This window comes from Loxodonta africana, chromosome 16 (assembly GCF_030014295.1).
Source record: "Loxodonta africana isolate mLoxAfr1 chromosome 16, mLoxAfr1.hap2, whole genome shotgun sequence".
Taxonomy (NCBI): domain Eukaryota; kingdom Metazoa; phylum Chordata; class Mammalia; order Proboscidea; family Elephantidae; genus Loxodonta; species Loxodonta africana.
Genome location: NC_087357.1, coordinates 56,989,164 through 57,006,771, shown reverse-complemented (window position 1 = coordinate 57,006,771; position 17,608 = coordinate 56,989,164). Strand labels below are relative to the sequence as shown.

The window sequence follows — 17,608 nt, the reverse complement described above, 5'->3', positions numbered from 1 at the left end:
AATGATATTGTTTGATAATTTCTACATTTAGTCAGATCGCCTTTCTTGGGAATAAGCATAAATGTAGATCTCTTCCAGTCGGTTGGCCAGGTAACTGCCTTCCAAATTTCTTGGCATAGAATAGGATTGAGCAATTCCAGCACTGCATCCATTTGTTGAAACATCTCAACTGGTATTCTGTCAATTTCCGAAGCCTTGTTTTTTTGCCAATGCCTTCAGTGCAGCTTGGACTTCTTTCTTTAGTACCATGGGTTCCTGATCATTTGTTTTACCTCCTGAGATGGTTGAATGTCAAGCAATTCTTTTTGGTATAGTGACTCTGTGTATTCATTCCATCTTCTTTTGATGCTTCCTGGGTTTGGGGGGTTGTTTAATACTGAACAACACAGGTCATCTGCATAGCACAGGTTAATGAGTCTTCCTCCAATCCTGATGCTGTATTCTTCTTCATATTAGTCTAGCTTCTCGGACAATTTGCTCATCATACATGTTGAATAAGTATGGTGTGATGATACAGTCCTAACACTCACCTTTTCTGATTTTAAACCGTGCAGTATCTCCCTACTCTGTTGGAATGACCGCATCTTGATCTATGTATAGGTTTGGCAGGAGTACAATTAAGTATTCTGGAATGCCCATCCTCCAAAATATTATCTGTAACTTGTTATGATCCATACAATCGAATACCTTTGTGTAGTCAATGAAACACAGGTAAACCTCCAAAGGCTGGATATCTCCAAATTTATTTCAGCCCGTAGAGTTCAAGTCTAAGACCACAGTAGGCTTTTATTCAGCTTAATTTAAAAATATTTGTAGAGAAGAAAGTGAAATTGCAAAGAACCTTAATGAAACCTGTTTTTCTCTTGAAAACTTGATTTTGGTTTATCAAAGAATGTGACTCTCATACAAATCTAGGCCACGTGTCAGAGATCAATTATTCAAGAGGAAACCTGTGGAATGGTAAAGCTGGTTCCAAGAGCATGCTGAGAATCTGAGTGTTTAAAGGCGTTTAGAGAGAATGTTAGTGTTAGATTGTTAGGTTGGATGCAACATTGCTCAATGTCTTACAGTGCAATAAAACCATAAACTCTGAGGTTATCTTTTCTTCTGGACAGATCAGACAAAATTTGCCGGTTAACATGTAACCTCAGTGTCTGGGATCTAAAAAAAATCAATAGTGAATAGTAAAGTCAGCCATATTCTCCTAGAGAATTAAGTAGCCCTCGGGTGGACCTGCTAAACAGTCTATTCCAGTGACACTGACGGCTAACGTTCCTCTCCCTCATGTCCCAGTTTTGGGTAATTTTTCTAATTATCTGAAAATGAAAATTTATACATAAAAAATTATTATGTACCTCACTGTCATCTCAGTTATTTGTGGGAGTGGAGAGATTAAAAAAAGGGGGGGGGGAATGGGGCTCTTAATTCAAAATTTAAAATAAGCATCTGTCACTGATGACTGTTTATTCCATGTCAAGGTCAACATGGCAGAACAAATGAACAATGGAAGGAGGGAAGGACACATATCTCCAGGGGAATGCAGGAGGAGAGGGCTGGTAATCTTCCCCTCCCCCAACAGCGCTGACTTTATTCAAAGGGGAAATGTTTGTGATCTCCCTGTCCATTGTGAAGAAGCCTGTGAGTTGAGCTCCAGCGGGCTGCTCCTGGGAACACCAAACCCCACTCCTTGCACTGTCCCCTAGTCACCAGGTAATAATTCCTCCACTCGCCCTGCGTGGGCTCATTCACAGCTTTGTACTCAGGGGCTGGGCGCTTCCTGTTAGGAACTGAAATAACAGCGAGGACAGATCGTGTGTGATGCAGAAAGTCCTTCGTTAGCGGCTCTTCTTTTTCCTCGCCAAACACACACACACACGCGCACGCGCGCGCACACACACACGCACACTCACAGTACAACAAAACACACTAGCAATGTCTCCCTCCCTCCTTTCGTTCCCTCCTGGCTTCCTCTGAACGCTGCTGAATCTGTGCCAGCCTCCATCCCTAGGGGTGGGTGGGTAGCTCAGGAAAATTGGTAGGAGACGACTGGAGGACAGCAAGTCTCCTGGGCAGAAAGAGTTGGGCATTGCTATTTCCAGCCGCGGGGGGCGAAAGCCCTGGATTAAACGCGGCGCCGGGACCGGCGAGGCTAGGGTCGCGGGGCAACTCTCCAGCGCTCCGTGCTGGGATCCCGGGTACCGGTTCCGCCCCGCAGCCGCGCCCCGCCCGGCTCAGTCCCGCAGCCTCGCGGGCTGCCGGGCTTTGTGGTTCGCCCGTGCCGCTGGGCCCCTGCTGGGGGTGTCGTTACGAGCATGTGCAGACAGCAGCCCAAGGTAGAGCGAGCGCGCCGGGCGAGCCCTGAGACTTGCCTTGCAATGCCATGTTTGTGTGTGTGCTCTAACTCCCGGAGAGCGATCAGGGAGACGGCTCCCCGGCCAGACTTGGCTGATGTTTTCTTGTTTCTGTTTCAGCCTTCAGGATAATTCCTTCGGCAGCACCATTGTAACAGAGTAAGTGATTCTTGCCATTAAAATAAGACTTGCATGCCTTTTGGTGGAAGCAACTATCGTGAAGGTACCCTCCACGGTCCCCAGCTGCTCTTCATATTAGATGCATTGTCTCCTGTTATCTGGGGCTGTGAAGACTGCGAGACGTGCTGATTGATGGGCCCAGAAATCTTTACATGTTGAAAGCAACCTTTTAGCAGCTGCGGGAGAGATATTAAAACAAACTGAATGCTTGCGGGAGCTGAATGCTCCAAGATATGTGTTCTTGGAGCTAAGATTTTTTTTGTTTTTTTAAATCTATTTGACATGTCAGAAAGGAAGCTTGGTTGTATTTTGCCAACACTGGTGTCAGTTTTCATGGAGTGCACACTGTATACATTTACAGCAAATAGAGAATGGGTGTGAAATTACTTGAGCTGAATGCAAGCGTGTGATAAACAGGCTAAACTTGTCTTCATCCTCTTCTGTCTTCAGATTTTTTGAGAAACAGCAGAGTAAACTTTTCTTGCATGTCCTTTGTCATTTTTGTCTTCTGACCTCAAAGATCTGACTGTGGGAGTAATGATTCATTTGGCCCTGTGATAAAAACTGGTGATTAGGGCAACTAACACCATTTCTGTGTGGAATGAAGGAGGGTAATGTTTTACTCAAGGCCAACAGGCAGTGTGTTTTAATCGATATTTATAGTTCGTGGTTTTAATTCTCATCATCCTTCTTAATATGTTTTATGAATACCATAATACACATTAAAAAGTAATAGTATTTTGGCTAGTATATGTAATATATATACAGTGTATGTATATACATATGCAATGCATGTATTACATCTAGCAATCTTTCTCTAACTCAGGATGTTTACTTCTGGGACCTTTCTGTGGAAGTCACTCTACACAGCTTTTCAGGAAAAAAGGCTGTGTAGGTTTATGCCCTCAGCTACATTACGTATAACGCCTGGCGGATTCGAACTGCCAACCCTTTGGTTAGCAGCCGTAGCACTTAACCACTAGGCCACCAGGGTTTCCACATTATGTGTATGTGTGTATATATATATATATATATATGTATGTATATATATAAATGCTATGTTTGATATAGAATGCCCAACTTAGGTGCTAAAGTTCCATGGAAGGGAAGTAAGAATTTACAATTTGAGTGTCAAGTCCTGCACTGTCACGATGCCTTGGTGATGGAGGGCTAAGATCCCATGGCGCTTCACAGTGTCTCTAGTTTCCCACTTTCTTTTGTTTCTCTGGTTGGATGTGTCCAGCTTTGAACTCACTGAAGTGGAGTCGCTTTTTAAAAAGCAGGCTTGACTTTAGAAGAGGTAATATGACATTTTCATGGGGACCTGCATCCTGCTAATGAGATTGCTGGGTAACCTGTTCAGCAACTTTGCTCTTCTCAAAGCTGGAGAGAGGGGAAAGGATGCTTCTTGCCAAGGTATGCAGGCCAAAGATGAAGGCTTGATTTCCTGGTTCCGGTGCACAGGTGCTGACCTCCTCCCGTTGCTGTGCATACAAGCCACAAGTGCTTTCTGGGCCTGATTCTCTGAAACCCTATGCAGCTGAATCCCCTTAGTCAGCCATGGGCATAACAGCTTCAAAACGGAGACACTTAGTTCTAGGTCGCACTTGAGCCATTTAAAAAAAAAAATTTTTTTTTTATAGTTAAATGCTGGAGAGAGTCTGGTACCTTGTCTCTGGACACTCCCCAGGGAGTTCTGATTGCATAAGATCATGTGGTTACTTTCAGAAAAGTGACAGTGATTTATTTTAAAAAGCACTGAGTGACAACTGGAAAACCATCTGGCTAATTTACAAAATTTAAAGAGAATATTTAAAACATTCCAAAAGCTGTGTACGTGTAAAACAGCACGGACCAGTGTCACTTAAAACTAGTCATTGTCAAATACAGCATTTTCTTCTCACCCGGGTCATATGAACTCTTTTTTCTTGGCTCTCTGGACATGTCCCCATGACAGGCAGTGCAAGAGTGCCCTGTATTGAGATGCAGACATCACAGGTGCTCAGGACATGTTTGGATGAGGCCTTGGTAGACACTTTGGAAGCACTTTCCTCTGGTGTATGTTTTGGATACAAGAAAATTTCCCCACCCCCACTCCTAAAATTCACCCGCTGATTTTCTTCAGTGCCTGAAATTCCACCTAGAGATGATTTCTTTTGGAATAAGGCCTCAGGGGTGACCCTTATTAAAATAGAAATTAAAAAGTATGTGCCCCCTGGAAGTGGATTCAAGTTGTCATTAATGCTTTACCATAAATTATTCTTCAGATAGTCTAACCTAACAGAGTTCTGCTTTGGCCAGCTGGGGGTCTTATAAGGGTCAGAGGGAAGGAGAATTGGAAGGGATTCAGGACAGTTTTTATTCACTTCTTGGTTTTTCCCAGTCATGGTCTGCAGCTCTGGGCCAATACAATTTCTTTTTCTACCCAAATTCTTTCAAGATCAAAATGGTCTTGACCTTTTCTTCTGTATGCAAAGCACCCTTTCATCCGTTATTTTTCCAGGGTCATTTCCTAGGTCATCTTGGCAAACCTGCTATTTGAAATGAAGCCTGGTACAAAAGGAATTCTGACTTGTCATCATCGGAAGCAGGGGTTCCAAACCCAACTGGTCATCAAAATCAACCAGGGGTGGGGGAGGGGGACTTGTGAAAAATAGTTTCCCAGGCTTTCTTCGAAGTGGAAACCCCGAATGCATGGTTGTGTTGGAGTTAGTCCAGCACGGGTCTGGGACTGGGAAACGTTTGTTGTTGTCGTTAACAGCCCTTGAGTCAGTTCACCCCCAGCCCCCCACTCAGGGTGACCACATGCACAACGGAAGTAAATACTGCTCAGTCCTCTGCCATCTTCATGATCTGTTGCAGATTGGATCATTGTTATCCATAGAATTTTCATTGGCTAATTTTTGGAAGTGGGGACTTCTGCGTGGAAGGTGAGAATTCTACCACTGAACCACCAATGTCCTCACTGGAATATTAGAGGCACATTAATTACGTATGGGGGGTATTCTGCTTTAAAAACTCACATTCCTGGGCCCCACCCTCAGAGTGTTGAACTAGGGGGTAGGAGTGTTAGGGGACCAAAAAAAAAAAACCAAACCCATTGCCATCCAGTCGATTCTGACTCATAGCGACCCTTTAGGACAGAGTACAACTGCCCATAGGGTCTCCAAGGAGCGGTTGGTGGATTGGAACTGCCGACCTTTTGATTAGTAGCCTGAACTCCTAACCACTGGCCACCAGCCAGGAGCATGCTATTTTAAACAGGCACTCCAGGTTGTGCTAATACAGGTGGTGCTGGGGCCATGCTCAGAGAAGCCCCATGTGAGGCAGCACTACTACAATGGTACCCTCAGGGAATATGATATCACAGGGTGAATAGAATTCCCCTGTCAGCACTGATAAACTGCATTTTATCTAATAAGAAACCCGAGGCCTTTCTTCTTACTTACCCCAACTTGGAAAAGAGAACTTCTCACAGGCACTTCTTTCCCTGTCATCATTATAAGAAACAAGTGTTGTTGTTAGGTGCCATCGAGTCAGTTTTGACTCACAGCGACCCTATGTACCACAAAACGAAACACTGCCTAGTCCTTCGCCATGCTCACGATTGTTGTTATGCTTGAGCCCATTGTTGCAGCCACTGTGTCAATCCATCTCATTGAGGGTCTTCTTCTTTTCCACTGACCCAGTACTTTATCAAGCAAGAAGTCCTCCTACAGGGACTGATACCTCCTGACAACATGTCCAAAGTATGTAAAACACAGTCAGTCCCCCCATCCTTGCCTTTAAGGACCATTCTGGTTGTACTTCTTCCCAGACAGATTTGTTCATTCTTTTGGCAGTCCATGGTATAGTCAATATTCAATACCCTTCGCCAACACCACAATTCAAAGGGGTCAATTCTTCTTTGGTCTTCCTTATTCGTTGCCCAGCTTTCACATGCATATGAGGCGATTGAAAACACCTTGGCTTAGGTCAAACCCAAAAACCCAGTGCCATGAGTCAGGAGCACCTTATTCCTCAAGGTGACATGTTTGCTTTTCAACACTTGAAAAGAGGTCTTTTGCAGCAGATTTGCCTAATGCAATTCGTCTTTTGATTTCCTGACTTCTACTTCCATGGGTGTTGATTGGAATCCAAGTAAAATGAAATCCTTGACAACTTCAATCTTTTCTCCGTTTACCATGATGTTGTTTATTGGTCCAGTTGTGAGGATTTTTGTTTTCTTTATGTTGAGGCGTAATCCATACTGAAGGCTATAGTATTTGATCTTCATCAGTAAGTGCTTTGAGCAAGCAAGGTTGTTCTCAGTTTATGAGCACTGTATGCATGAGCTTTTGGGAAGACAGACCGAAGAGAATATTTTGTTTCTGTTTTTCTGAGTTTGTGGGAGAAAGATGTGGCGTTCTTCTTCCATAAAGATTACAGCCTTGGAAGCACTATGGGGCAGTTCTACTCTGTCCTGTGGGGTCGCTATGAGCCAGAATCGACTCGATGGCAGTGGGTTTGATGTTTTTTTCTGGGTTTTGGGTGGTAACACAGATTTCACTGTTTTACGCCTTAGAATCCTGGCAATTCTTTAGCCTTACTGTGTAAAGGTAATTCCTGTCTCACAGAGCTGTCAGGCTTAAATGAGGTAATGTGAAAGAGGAGGTGAGCTGTGAAGTGCCATACAGGTTTTTTTCTTAATAAAGTTTATTTTTAGGTTTACAGAAAAAACTGTGCAGGAAGTACAGTACTCCCTGTCCCTCTGCACACAGTTTCTCTTATTGCTGTGTTGTAATTGATGAACCGATACTGAGACATTATTATTAATTAAAGTCCATAATTTACATTAAGGTTTACCCATTTGCGTTATACAGTTATGTTGGTTTTGGCAAATGCATAAAGTCACATATCCACCATTACAATATCATACAGAATAGTTTCACTGCCCTAAAAATGCCCTGTGCTCCACCTATTCATCTCTACCCTTCTCCCCCGGAACCCCTGGAGACCATTGATTTTGTACTGTCTCTGTTGTTTTTGTTTTTTATTGCCTTTTCCTGAATGCCGTATAGTATGTAGCTTTTTTAGACTGGCTTCTTTGACTTAGCAATATGTATTTAAGGTTCTTCCATGTTTTTTTGTAACTTGGTAGCTCATTTTTTTTTCTTTTTTTAATTGTACTTTAGATGAAGTTTTACAGAGCAAACAAGTTTCCCATTGAACAATTCATACACATATTGTTTGTTGACATTGATCGCGAGCCCCATGACATGTCGACACTCTCTGCTTCTTGACCTTGGGTTCCCCATTACCAGCTTCCCTGTCTCCTTCTGCCTTCTCTTCCTTGCCCCTGGGCTGGTGTGTCCATTTAGATAGCTCATTTCTTTTTATCGCTAAATAATACAAACATAGCATGGTTTGTCTTTTCACCTATTGAATGCCATCTTGGTTGATTTCGGTGTTTGGAAGTTATGAATAAAGTTGCTATAAGCATTTGAGTGCAAATTTTTGTCTGGACAAAAGTTTTCAGTTTATCTGGGTAAATACCTAGAATCACGATAGCTGGGTAGTATGGTAAGCCTATGTTTAGCTTTGTAAGAAACTGCCAGACTCTCCTCCAAAGTGGTTGAACCATTTTGAATACTCGGCAGCAACCAGTGAGTGTTTCTGTTGCTTCACCTCCTCCTCATCCATTGGTAATATCAGTGTTTTGGATTTTAGCCATTCTTACAGGCGTGTAGTGTCTCACTGTCATTTTAATTTGCAATTCCTTGATGACATACAATATTGAGCATATTTTCATTGCTTATTGGCCATCTGTATATCTTCTTTGGTGAGGTGTCTGTTCAGATCCTTTGTCAACTTTTTAATTGAGTGGTTTTTTTTTTATTGTTGAGTTTTAAGAGTTCTTTGTACATTGTGCATACAACAACTTTATCAGATATGTGTTTAACAATCATTTTCTCCTACTCTGTGGTCATATGCTTTTTTCATTTTTGGTTGATACAAGGAGGAAAAGAACAAATAAAGAAAAAAGTACCAACTCTGAGCATTTCACAGAAAATGGTCGCAAGGATCAATGACCTGTATATTGCCTGGGCAACCACAACTTAAGAACTCTGCAACTTAGAGTCCAGTTGATGAGAATTACAAAGGAAGTCATCTAATAGGAAAGTGGCTTTCATATTTTTGTTTAATATCAAAAACAGTAAGAAAAATACTTGTAATCCAGCACACATACACACACATAATATAAATAAATATTATGAAACAACACTTACCTCTTAATATACTTGTATTTTCTAAAAGAAAAAAAAAAAAAGGTTGCATTTATCTAATTCCAGGTCGAATAGGTCACAATCTATAGTTTGAAAACATTGCACTAGAAGATGCCAAGTTTTGAAAATCTCAGAAGGAGACCTTGAAAGGGCTTCATTTTAAAATACCTGTATAAGGCTGCAGTGTAGGAAGAAGATGCCATGGTCAGTATCAGCTGGGTCCTTGGTCTGAGTTGATTTTCTTCCAGAAGTGGGAAGATGTGAATCTGGGTCCCCACTCTTGAATCCAGTTTTATAATTGAGCCAGCGTTGTACATTTACAGGGGGCTCTTTTTTTTTTTTCCTATGCAAGAGGAAGCTCTTGTGGCGTAGTGGTTAAGTGCTATGGCTGCTAACCAAAAGGTCGGCAGTTCAAATCCACCAGGCACTTCTTGGAAAATCTCTGGGGCAGTTCTACGCTGACCTACAGGGTCACTATGAGTCGGAATCGACTCAAGGGCAACGGGTTTGGTTTTTTTTTTTTTTTTTTTTGGATCCTGGGCAAGAACTCCATAGAACAATCAGAAGAAAACACTTGCCATTGAAAACCCTCTGACTCATGGCAACCCCATGTGTGTCAGAGTAGAATGGCACTCCAAAGGGTTTTCAGTGGCTGACTTTTCAGAAGTAGGTTGCCAGGCCTTTCTTCTGGCACACCTCTGGATGGACTCAAACTTCCGACCTTTCGGTTAGCAGTCCAGTGTGTTAATGGTTTGCACCACCCGGGGACTCCAGAACAATCAGAGCGGGACCTTTAATTGACTAGAATTTGATGATCTTCATCAAAGTAAAAGAAAATTAAAAAGAACTTCCGTATGTGTGCCGTGTAAGCCAGTAAAAATAGGGAGGTCTATTTCAGTTGCTGCATCTGTGAGCTTCGACTTGTGTTTTCTTGAGTGGAACCTGGAGTTTTGATCAACTAATTAGGCCCGCTGTTATACTTCAGAAGGCATCTGCAACTTTGTATGTTCTGGTGCCGAGTTTCCATTTTAGCTAACTGTACTTTGAGGAGAAAGATTAATAAATCAAATAAAAGGGGGGAGAAAAATAACTTCTTGCCAAGTCCCCCAAATAATAGGTGTTATTGAGCTCCGGGGTTGAACCTCTAACTGAGTCCTAGTTCTTTGGAAGCAACAATTGTAAATTTCTGTTCTTCATTGATTTTTCCACTTTGCTAGGTTGCTTCTGTTGGGAACCATTTTTATTTGCATTACAAAGCCCAGATGATCTATTAAAGTGAATGTCTCTAATGGAGGAGAACAAGGCAATACCTGTGCATTAATTGTTGTTTTTCATGATATGGGCAGAGTGGGTTACTGGCAAGTCGAAAACACATGAAAGCAGGGACATTTAGTTCATTTTGTTAAGAGGAGTGTTTTGTTAAGCTGGCCAATATTTTTAACTGCCAGCGGGAACAAAGTACTTCTGCAGGTAGAGAGGGTTAGAGTCTGTAGGTGCCTTTGTTTAAGTCTCAACAAAACCGTAATTTAAAAGGGATCAGAAGGGAAGAGGACTGGAGCTGTCACGGATTTGTTCTGTGGGTAAATTATACTCCATTACCAATGAAGAATATTTTTAAAATTTCCATGATTGCACATAATGTAAATACTATATGACAGTTATATTTATTTTATTGTATTCTCAGTACACTGTGGAATCTCAGCACATTGTGGAGATCTGGGTCCAGGTCTTTTTCAGCTTTGTGTCCTTTAAATGCAAAGCGTGGGCTTGGGGCAGTGTGAGTCTCTGAATTCTTATAACTTGTCCGACATGAGAGAAGTACAGAAAATAGTGAGTAAGCATTTAATAGAGCTTATAGGAATTTCGCATTGCTAGATTGGTTGCTAACCAAAAGGTCTCTGGTTTGAGCCTACCAGCTGCTCTGCCAGAGAAAGGACCAGGCTATCTTCTCCCATAAAGATTAAAAACCAAAACCAAACCTGTTGCCATTGAGTAGATTCCGACTCATAGCAACCCTACAGGACAGAGTAGCACTGCCCTATCAGGTTTCCAAGGCTGTAATTTTTACGGAGGCAGACTGCTGCATCTTTCTTCCTTGGAGTGGCTGGTGAGTTGGAACTACTGACCTTTCCATTAGCAGCCGAGTGCTTAACCACTGTGCTACCAGGGTCCTTCCCTAAAGATTATAGCCTAGGAAACCTTATGGGGCAGTTCTACCCTGTTGTATAGGGCTGCTATGAATAGAGATCCATTTGATGGCGCACAATAACAGCAACAGTGTAACATTTTTACCAGTGTCTGTCCACAATGGATTGGAAATAAAAAAACAATCTGGTCAGTCTTACATCTCCCATAGTTTGGGAAGGACAACCTCAATGCCGAATGAAGTACCTAAACCCAAAACCAAACCCAGTGCTGTCGAGTCGATTCCGACTCATAGCAACCCTCTAGGGCAGAGTAGAACTGCCCCAAAGAGTTTCCAAGGAGTGCCTGGCAGATTCGAACTGCCGACCCTTTGGTTAGCAGCAGTAGCACTTAACCACTACACCACCAGGGTTTCCAGTGAAGTGCCTAGAATGTAGTAAAAGCTTTACAAATGCTTATTAAATTATTTTAGGGACCAGACCTGCTGAGGGGCCAGAGTTAATGATTCAAGTATTTATTATCTGCTCTGGAGTAGTGCTGTGCTAGGCACTGTGGTATATACCTAGAAAAAGAAAGTTATTTTTTCTCATGGAATTAACAACTACTTAAAAAGATCTCAGGAGTGCAAAACAATTAAATAACACTGTGAGGCAAGATATAAGTGGTTAGTAAAACCTCAGAATGAAGAGTAAACATTTATGCGTTAAAATAGGAACCAGGCAGGTGGGATAGACTTGGCTGGGAAGGTTTATGGAGCTTGTGGGCCTTGACTTGGGCAAGGAAGAACCAGTAGGAGTCGAAGATGGAAAACGCATTCCAGGCTGAAGTGAGGGTGGCGTGGGATGGCTGAAAACAGGAACAAAGGGTCCATGGACACTAGAGTGAGAGAATGGTCTGTTCTCAACATAAATGCCTACTCCAGATTCCTCTAGACAGTGTGGAGCACTGGAGATTTGTCAATATGGAATAGTCAAGAATTTTCATAAGGTTAATACAGAAATTTTGTGAAAAGAAGGGTTCAAGAAAGTCTGGAGGCCAATTTGGAGGCTACTTAAGTAAGCTAAATCAGAGCCTGTGTGGTCTGGGACTGGCAGAAGCAGGGGAAATGGAAAGGGGCTTGTAGTGGGTCTCTTTTGAACCAACACAGTTCTTGGTGACTGAAGTCCCTTTAAGTGCTATGAATGCTTAGGTCCTTGCTAAGGTCTTGTTAGCTTAGGTGAAACAGCAGTGGAAGGAAAAAGGGAGAGTCACATAGCTTTTAAGCTCACAGGATATGGTAATGTTGGTATCATTGCCTAGCAGACTTGTTGGGAATGGGAGCTGTTTTGGGAGACAGCAGTGACAGTTGTTACATTTTTTAGTTTAACATGCTACTCTTGAGATAACTCTAGATGATTCTCCTACTGCTGTAGCAGACAGTTGTATCTGACACGGTTTTTGTTCCCTCTCCCCAGGTGTGACGAAGACACAGTCACTCTACATGAAGAACAGACTGATTGCTCCAGTCTCAGGTACAACCCTCCATTACTTGGTTCTTGTTTATGAAAGACAGGAACTGTCTGGGTCTGGTGTCTTTAATCTCTTCTTTGAATTCTGATAATTTATTTATGTGTCTCACCTTTTCTTCTAGATTTTCAGTTCTTCAAGGAGGTTTTGTCTTGTTCACTTTTGGATTCCCCCCTTACCACCCAATTCAGTGCTGGCATAATATGTAATAAATTCCTGTTGAGTTGAGCATTAGTAGGGCATCTTAATGCTCCCATAATAGACCCTAAGGAAGAGGCTCTGAATTTATTCACTGAAGATGTTGTTTTGTGTCTGGAGTCTGGTCTTTGTCATCAAAATATGTCATCATGGTATGGTGGTAAAACCTTAACAGTTCACCATTTCTTCAACATGTTCTTTGTACTAGGCACTTTCAGGCACATTTCATCATGTAATCTAAACCAGTGAAAGGAAGCTCATGTTTCTCTCCTCATTCTATAAATGGAGAAATTGAGGCACAAAACAATTAGAGGTCATCCGTGATAACCCAGCCACTGTGAGGCAGAATTTGGACCCAGGTCTGTCTTCTCCATAATCCACTTACTGGATTATAAACATTCATCCAAGGCCTATTTTGTGTGCCAGAAACCATTCTAAATGAGGGGTGGAGAAAGACAAACAAATATCTGCTCCTAGGAATTCATTTTACCTGAGGAGATAGACAAGAATGTAGAAATGACCAGACAAGGCGTTATGTGCTAGCAAGCTAAAGGTAAATAGAAAATTCACTTAGAAGGACAAATAGTCCAGAGAGGCTTCTCGGATGGTTTCCCAAAGAAAATTACACACGACTTCATTTATTTGTTCATTCATGGGTCTAAGGCCAAGGTGGAGTCCCTAGTGGGTACAAAGGATTAACAGATGTGATTGCTAAGTGAAAGGTTGGAGGTTGGGTCCACTGAGAGGTGCCTTGGAAGAAAGGCGTGGTGATTTGCGTCTGAAAGATCACAGCCATTGAAAGCGCCATGGAGCACATTTCTACTCTGACACACATCGGGTCACTACAGGTCAGAGTCAACTCAATGGCAACTGGTAGATAGGTAAGGCCAAGAAACGGATGAGGTCACCACACAGAAGATGTATCACACTGGGAAGCCACAGAGGGTAGAGAGAATAGTCTGAGGTGAAGGAACAGCAATCAGTAGCAATTAGTTCAGGATGGCAGGAGCCCTGAGAGCAGGGTGGGGAGTGGAAGCAAGGGGTGATAAGAAATGAAGCTGGAGAGATAAACAGAGATTAGATTTCAGAGGGTGCCTATGCCTTGCTAAGGAGTTTGCAATGTATCCTGGAGCACTGGGAAGACTAAAAGGAAGCCTCAGTTTTTCTCTTTGCCCATAACCACTTGCTTAAGGCCCCACATGAAGGCAACAATAGCTGCTATTTATCTGGTGGTGGTTTGGGGCCAGTTTTCTATGGTGGACTTTTCACCGACTGCATTATCTCTGAGAGGTAGACACTGCATTCATTTCATGGCTGAAGATGAGAGAGGTGAAGTGATGTGGCTCAGGCTCCACGGCTTGACCCTTGCTCATTTCAGAACACCATGCTCATTCTCAGTTAGGACTTATTCTGCTAAGTAGTAGCATACATTTCATTTGGGCACTCTGAGGAACCAATATATTTCTCCTTTGGATATTTTGAGGAACCAATAATATATTAGAAACATATTTCTAAAGATGACTTTTTACTTCAGGTTTTATATTTGTCTAATGGGAGCAGGGCATATTTTGCTCCCTTCCCTCCTCTTTCTTATCTTCCAAGTCAAGAAGGTGAACAAGATGATGACACTTAAAAATTTGGGGTACCTTGAAAACATGACATAAAAACAAAATCCAAGTGCTATTTTGGGAATGAGCCTATAAAAAGAAGCATTTTAGATTTGAAAAACCACTTATTTTCCTCTTTCATGTTCTAGAATCCTCCTTGAATGAGGACTATTTAGTAACTGTAAAGGCGGCTGTTCCTTTGTTTTTTGCACAGGGAAGTAGAGCACGTGGATGAGTATTATTGATTCACAGTGAAAGAAATGCACTTCAGATGAACTGGTGTCATTTCCAATTCATGGTTTGACATTGGTCTCTGAACACTTTAATGACAGAAAAAAAATTTTAATTGTAGATGGTCTTAAGGAAAAAAACCAACCAGCTTTACCCATCCTGATAAAACCCAGGGCGTTGGTTGGGTAAAACTTGACCCCTGCCTTTTATATTTTATCCAAGTAACATGCATCCTATTAAAATAAAGCCTAATAAACTTTTAAAATGGGGACAGTGGTGGTTCAGTGGTAGAATTCTCACCTTGCATAAGGGAGACCCAGGTTCGATTCCCAGCCAATGCAACTCACGTGCAGCCACTACCCGTTTATTGGCAGAGGCTTGAGTGTTGCTATGACAGTGAACAAATTTCAATAGAGCTTACAGTCTAAGAAACACCAGTAAGAAAGGCCTGGGGATCTACTTCAAAAAAATCAGCCTAATGAAAACGGTATGGATCACAATGATCCAAACCAGTTGTGCATGGAGTCACCATGAATCAGAGGCTGACTTGATGGCAGCTAACAACAAAACTTTTAAATGCCTCTGAAAGTTACAGAGAGATGATTTAAACTAATATTGCCAGTCAGGAGGAAGCATCACGCCTTGCACCAAGAACTGCAGGCCTGAGAGTCTGAAGACTGACAGGGATGGAGGCTGTGGGTCTGTGTGAATTAGCCCTTCTTTAGGTGCGGTATTTAATTTCTGGATTTAGAGTCTTAAACTTAGAGATGGGTGATGACATCTAACCTGGATATCTCACATCATTATTGTGAGAGGAAAATATGAGACATGAGAAAGTGTTTTAAAATAGAAAATTAAAAACAAATAACAATACCATGCACATTGTTACAACTATAAAATATATGTGTGTGTGTATACATATATATAATATTGCCAAAGAGTGAAAGGGATTGTGGAGTGACATAAAGAGTGAAATTCACGTTTCTTAGTTTCTTTTTCCTGTAAAAGTTTCTAAGTCTACCCTAAAAATATTTCTAGGTACTATATAAATACAGCTGCAATGAATGCCACCAGCCTCAATTTCCTGCAGTAGTTTATTAATTCTTTTGTGTTTTCTAAATTTCTTTCCTGTTGTAGAGATGAAAACAATAAAGAAAATTACCCTGACGCCAGGGCTCTCCTAGAGGAGTGTCCTCTGCCCTCGTGCGAGCCGCAGCAGCATGTAGAGCAGACCTTGCTGGTGGACAGCCTGTGGCGACCCAGCATGGGCAACTTCAAGTCCCGGAAGCCCAAGTCCATCTTCAAAGCAGACAACGGGAGGAGCCACACAGAAAATCAGGTAGCGGGCTCTGCTTTTCAGGCTTTTGCCAAGATGGCTGCTTCTCAGGGGGAGGGGCACAATTCTGGCAGATGGTTTGAGGGCCTTGTTTGGCAGGAGGGATTTAAGTGACTTATTGAGAATATGGGAGCCAGAGACTTGAGAATGCTCTTATTGGTTAGCAGTTGGGTGCTCTTGGCCGTGCTAATAATTTAGCATCCTTATAAATTAATGGAGTTCCTGGGAAGTGCAGACGGTTAACTTGTTCTGCAGCTGAAAGGTCAGAGGTTCCAATATACCAAGAGGCACCTTGGAAGAAAGACCTGGCAGTCTACTTCCAAAAAATTAGCCATTGAAAACCCTACGGGGCACAGTTCTTACTCTGACAGACATGGGGTTGCCGTGAGTTGGAGGTGACTAGAGGGCAACTGTTTTGTTTTGTTTTTTTAATTGTCGACTAGAGGGCAACTGTTTTGTTTTAATTGATATTCTTCAATACTGGAATTTGACATTGATTTAGAGGAGCAGCTATGCGCTTTGTGGGGGCAGGCGGAGGAGCAGGAACCCTCCCCTCTAACTCTCTTCACTTACCCAGGATGATATAGCTCTGGCCCCGAACTGGGGGATTCTGCTCAGCAAATCCGAAGTCCCAGCTTTCCCGGCAGTCATGCTCCTCAGGCTGCAGGTTAGCAGCGTTGAGTGAACACTCAAGTGTGTACGTGTGTGCTTGTACGGGCTGCAGCCTCTGGCTCTCTGAGCTCAAAAAGTGTTTGAATGAATGAATGAAGCACCTTTCCAATGAAATTCTGGTAATAAATTTACAATTTTTTTTTTACTTGTATAGAGATAGAGCAAAGACAGTGATATTTTTAATCTTAAAAAAAAAAAAACCCTCAAATAATTTGTGATGCTTTTAAAAGAGATTATGAGTATAATCTGTTTTAACCTTACTAGGGGGTTAATGTTCCCATCACTGAGATTATACCTGTAATACACCTGATGCTGTCTGGGGCATAGATGTTGCACAAATGTTAACTTTGCTTTTCTGTTAATATTTAAATTTTAATCTTAAAAATAATGCGAGAGTCTCTAAGAATAATAGATTAATTATGTAGCAACTTCAAGTCCAGCCCTGTTCAACAAATGAGAAGCAGGTGATCTTCCTTTTAGAACAGCTTCGGTTAAGTAGTCTATCTGACCTTTTAATTTTATTATGGGTCTTGTGCCTTTGTCTCCCTCCTTCCTTGGCATCGCGACCTCCTTGTTTAGTCAGTTAATTTTGCAGGGAGATGAAAATGCCCTCTACGTTTGCAAAGGTGTTGTGATTATCTGAAACTGAGTATAACTCTCATTGCAGACAGAGGTGACTGTGGAAATATCATTTGAGTTATGATAAGCCTGAGACCCTGCCTGTTCCTGAGTGTTCCCCCAGCCCTTGTGTGGTTAGGAGTATAGTGCCGGGGATGAAACAGAGTTCAAAAGGGCTGCCCCAGAGTCTGAGCTGTCTGGGAGAGGCTTAGACCTCGAATCTCCCTGCCAGGGGACACCTGTGATATTGTGGACTTCAGGGTGACTGGCTATCTCTCCTCCGGGCACCTTCTTTCTTGTCATTCTGTAGTCTGATCTCACAGAAATGATGCAGTAGTAATTTGTAATAAGGTGCCAACATGGCATGTAATTCCTAATCCGTTGTCCATATCCAAGAAGATTTCAGCAGAGAGAAACTAGTCTTCGCTCATACACAGCACCGGGATCCTAGTCTACGGGCAAAATACTTAGTTCCCTCATGACATCTCTCTCACTGTC

The 17,608-nt window shown here is 42.2% G+C and overlaps 1 protein-coding gene across 5 annotated transcripts in view; it reads left to right on the top strand.

Moving 5' to 3' along the window:
• The first annotated feature begins 2,448 nt into the window (after positions 1 to 2,448).
• FAM13C (family with sequence similarity 13 member C) overlaps positions 2,449 to 17,608 on the top strand; it is a 160,263-nt gene continuing 145,103 nt past the window's right edge. For 3 of the 5 annotated variants that reach the window (XM_010589140.3, XM_010589138.3, XM_023546973.2), the window contains exons 1-3: positions 2,449 to 2,510; positions 12,397 to 12,453; positions 15,622 to 15,823. In XM_010589140.3, the coding sequence (XP_010587442.1) occupies positions 2,449 to 2,510; positions 12,397 to 12,453; positions 15,622 to 15,823 (321 nt within the window). Of the gene's footprint in view, positions 2,511 to 12,396; positions 12,454 to 15,562; positions 15,824 to 17,608 lie in introns of those variants that run through there. The other 2 variants (XM_023546974.2, XM_003409274.3) reach the window with 1 other exon arrangement.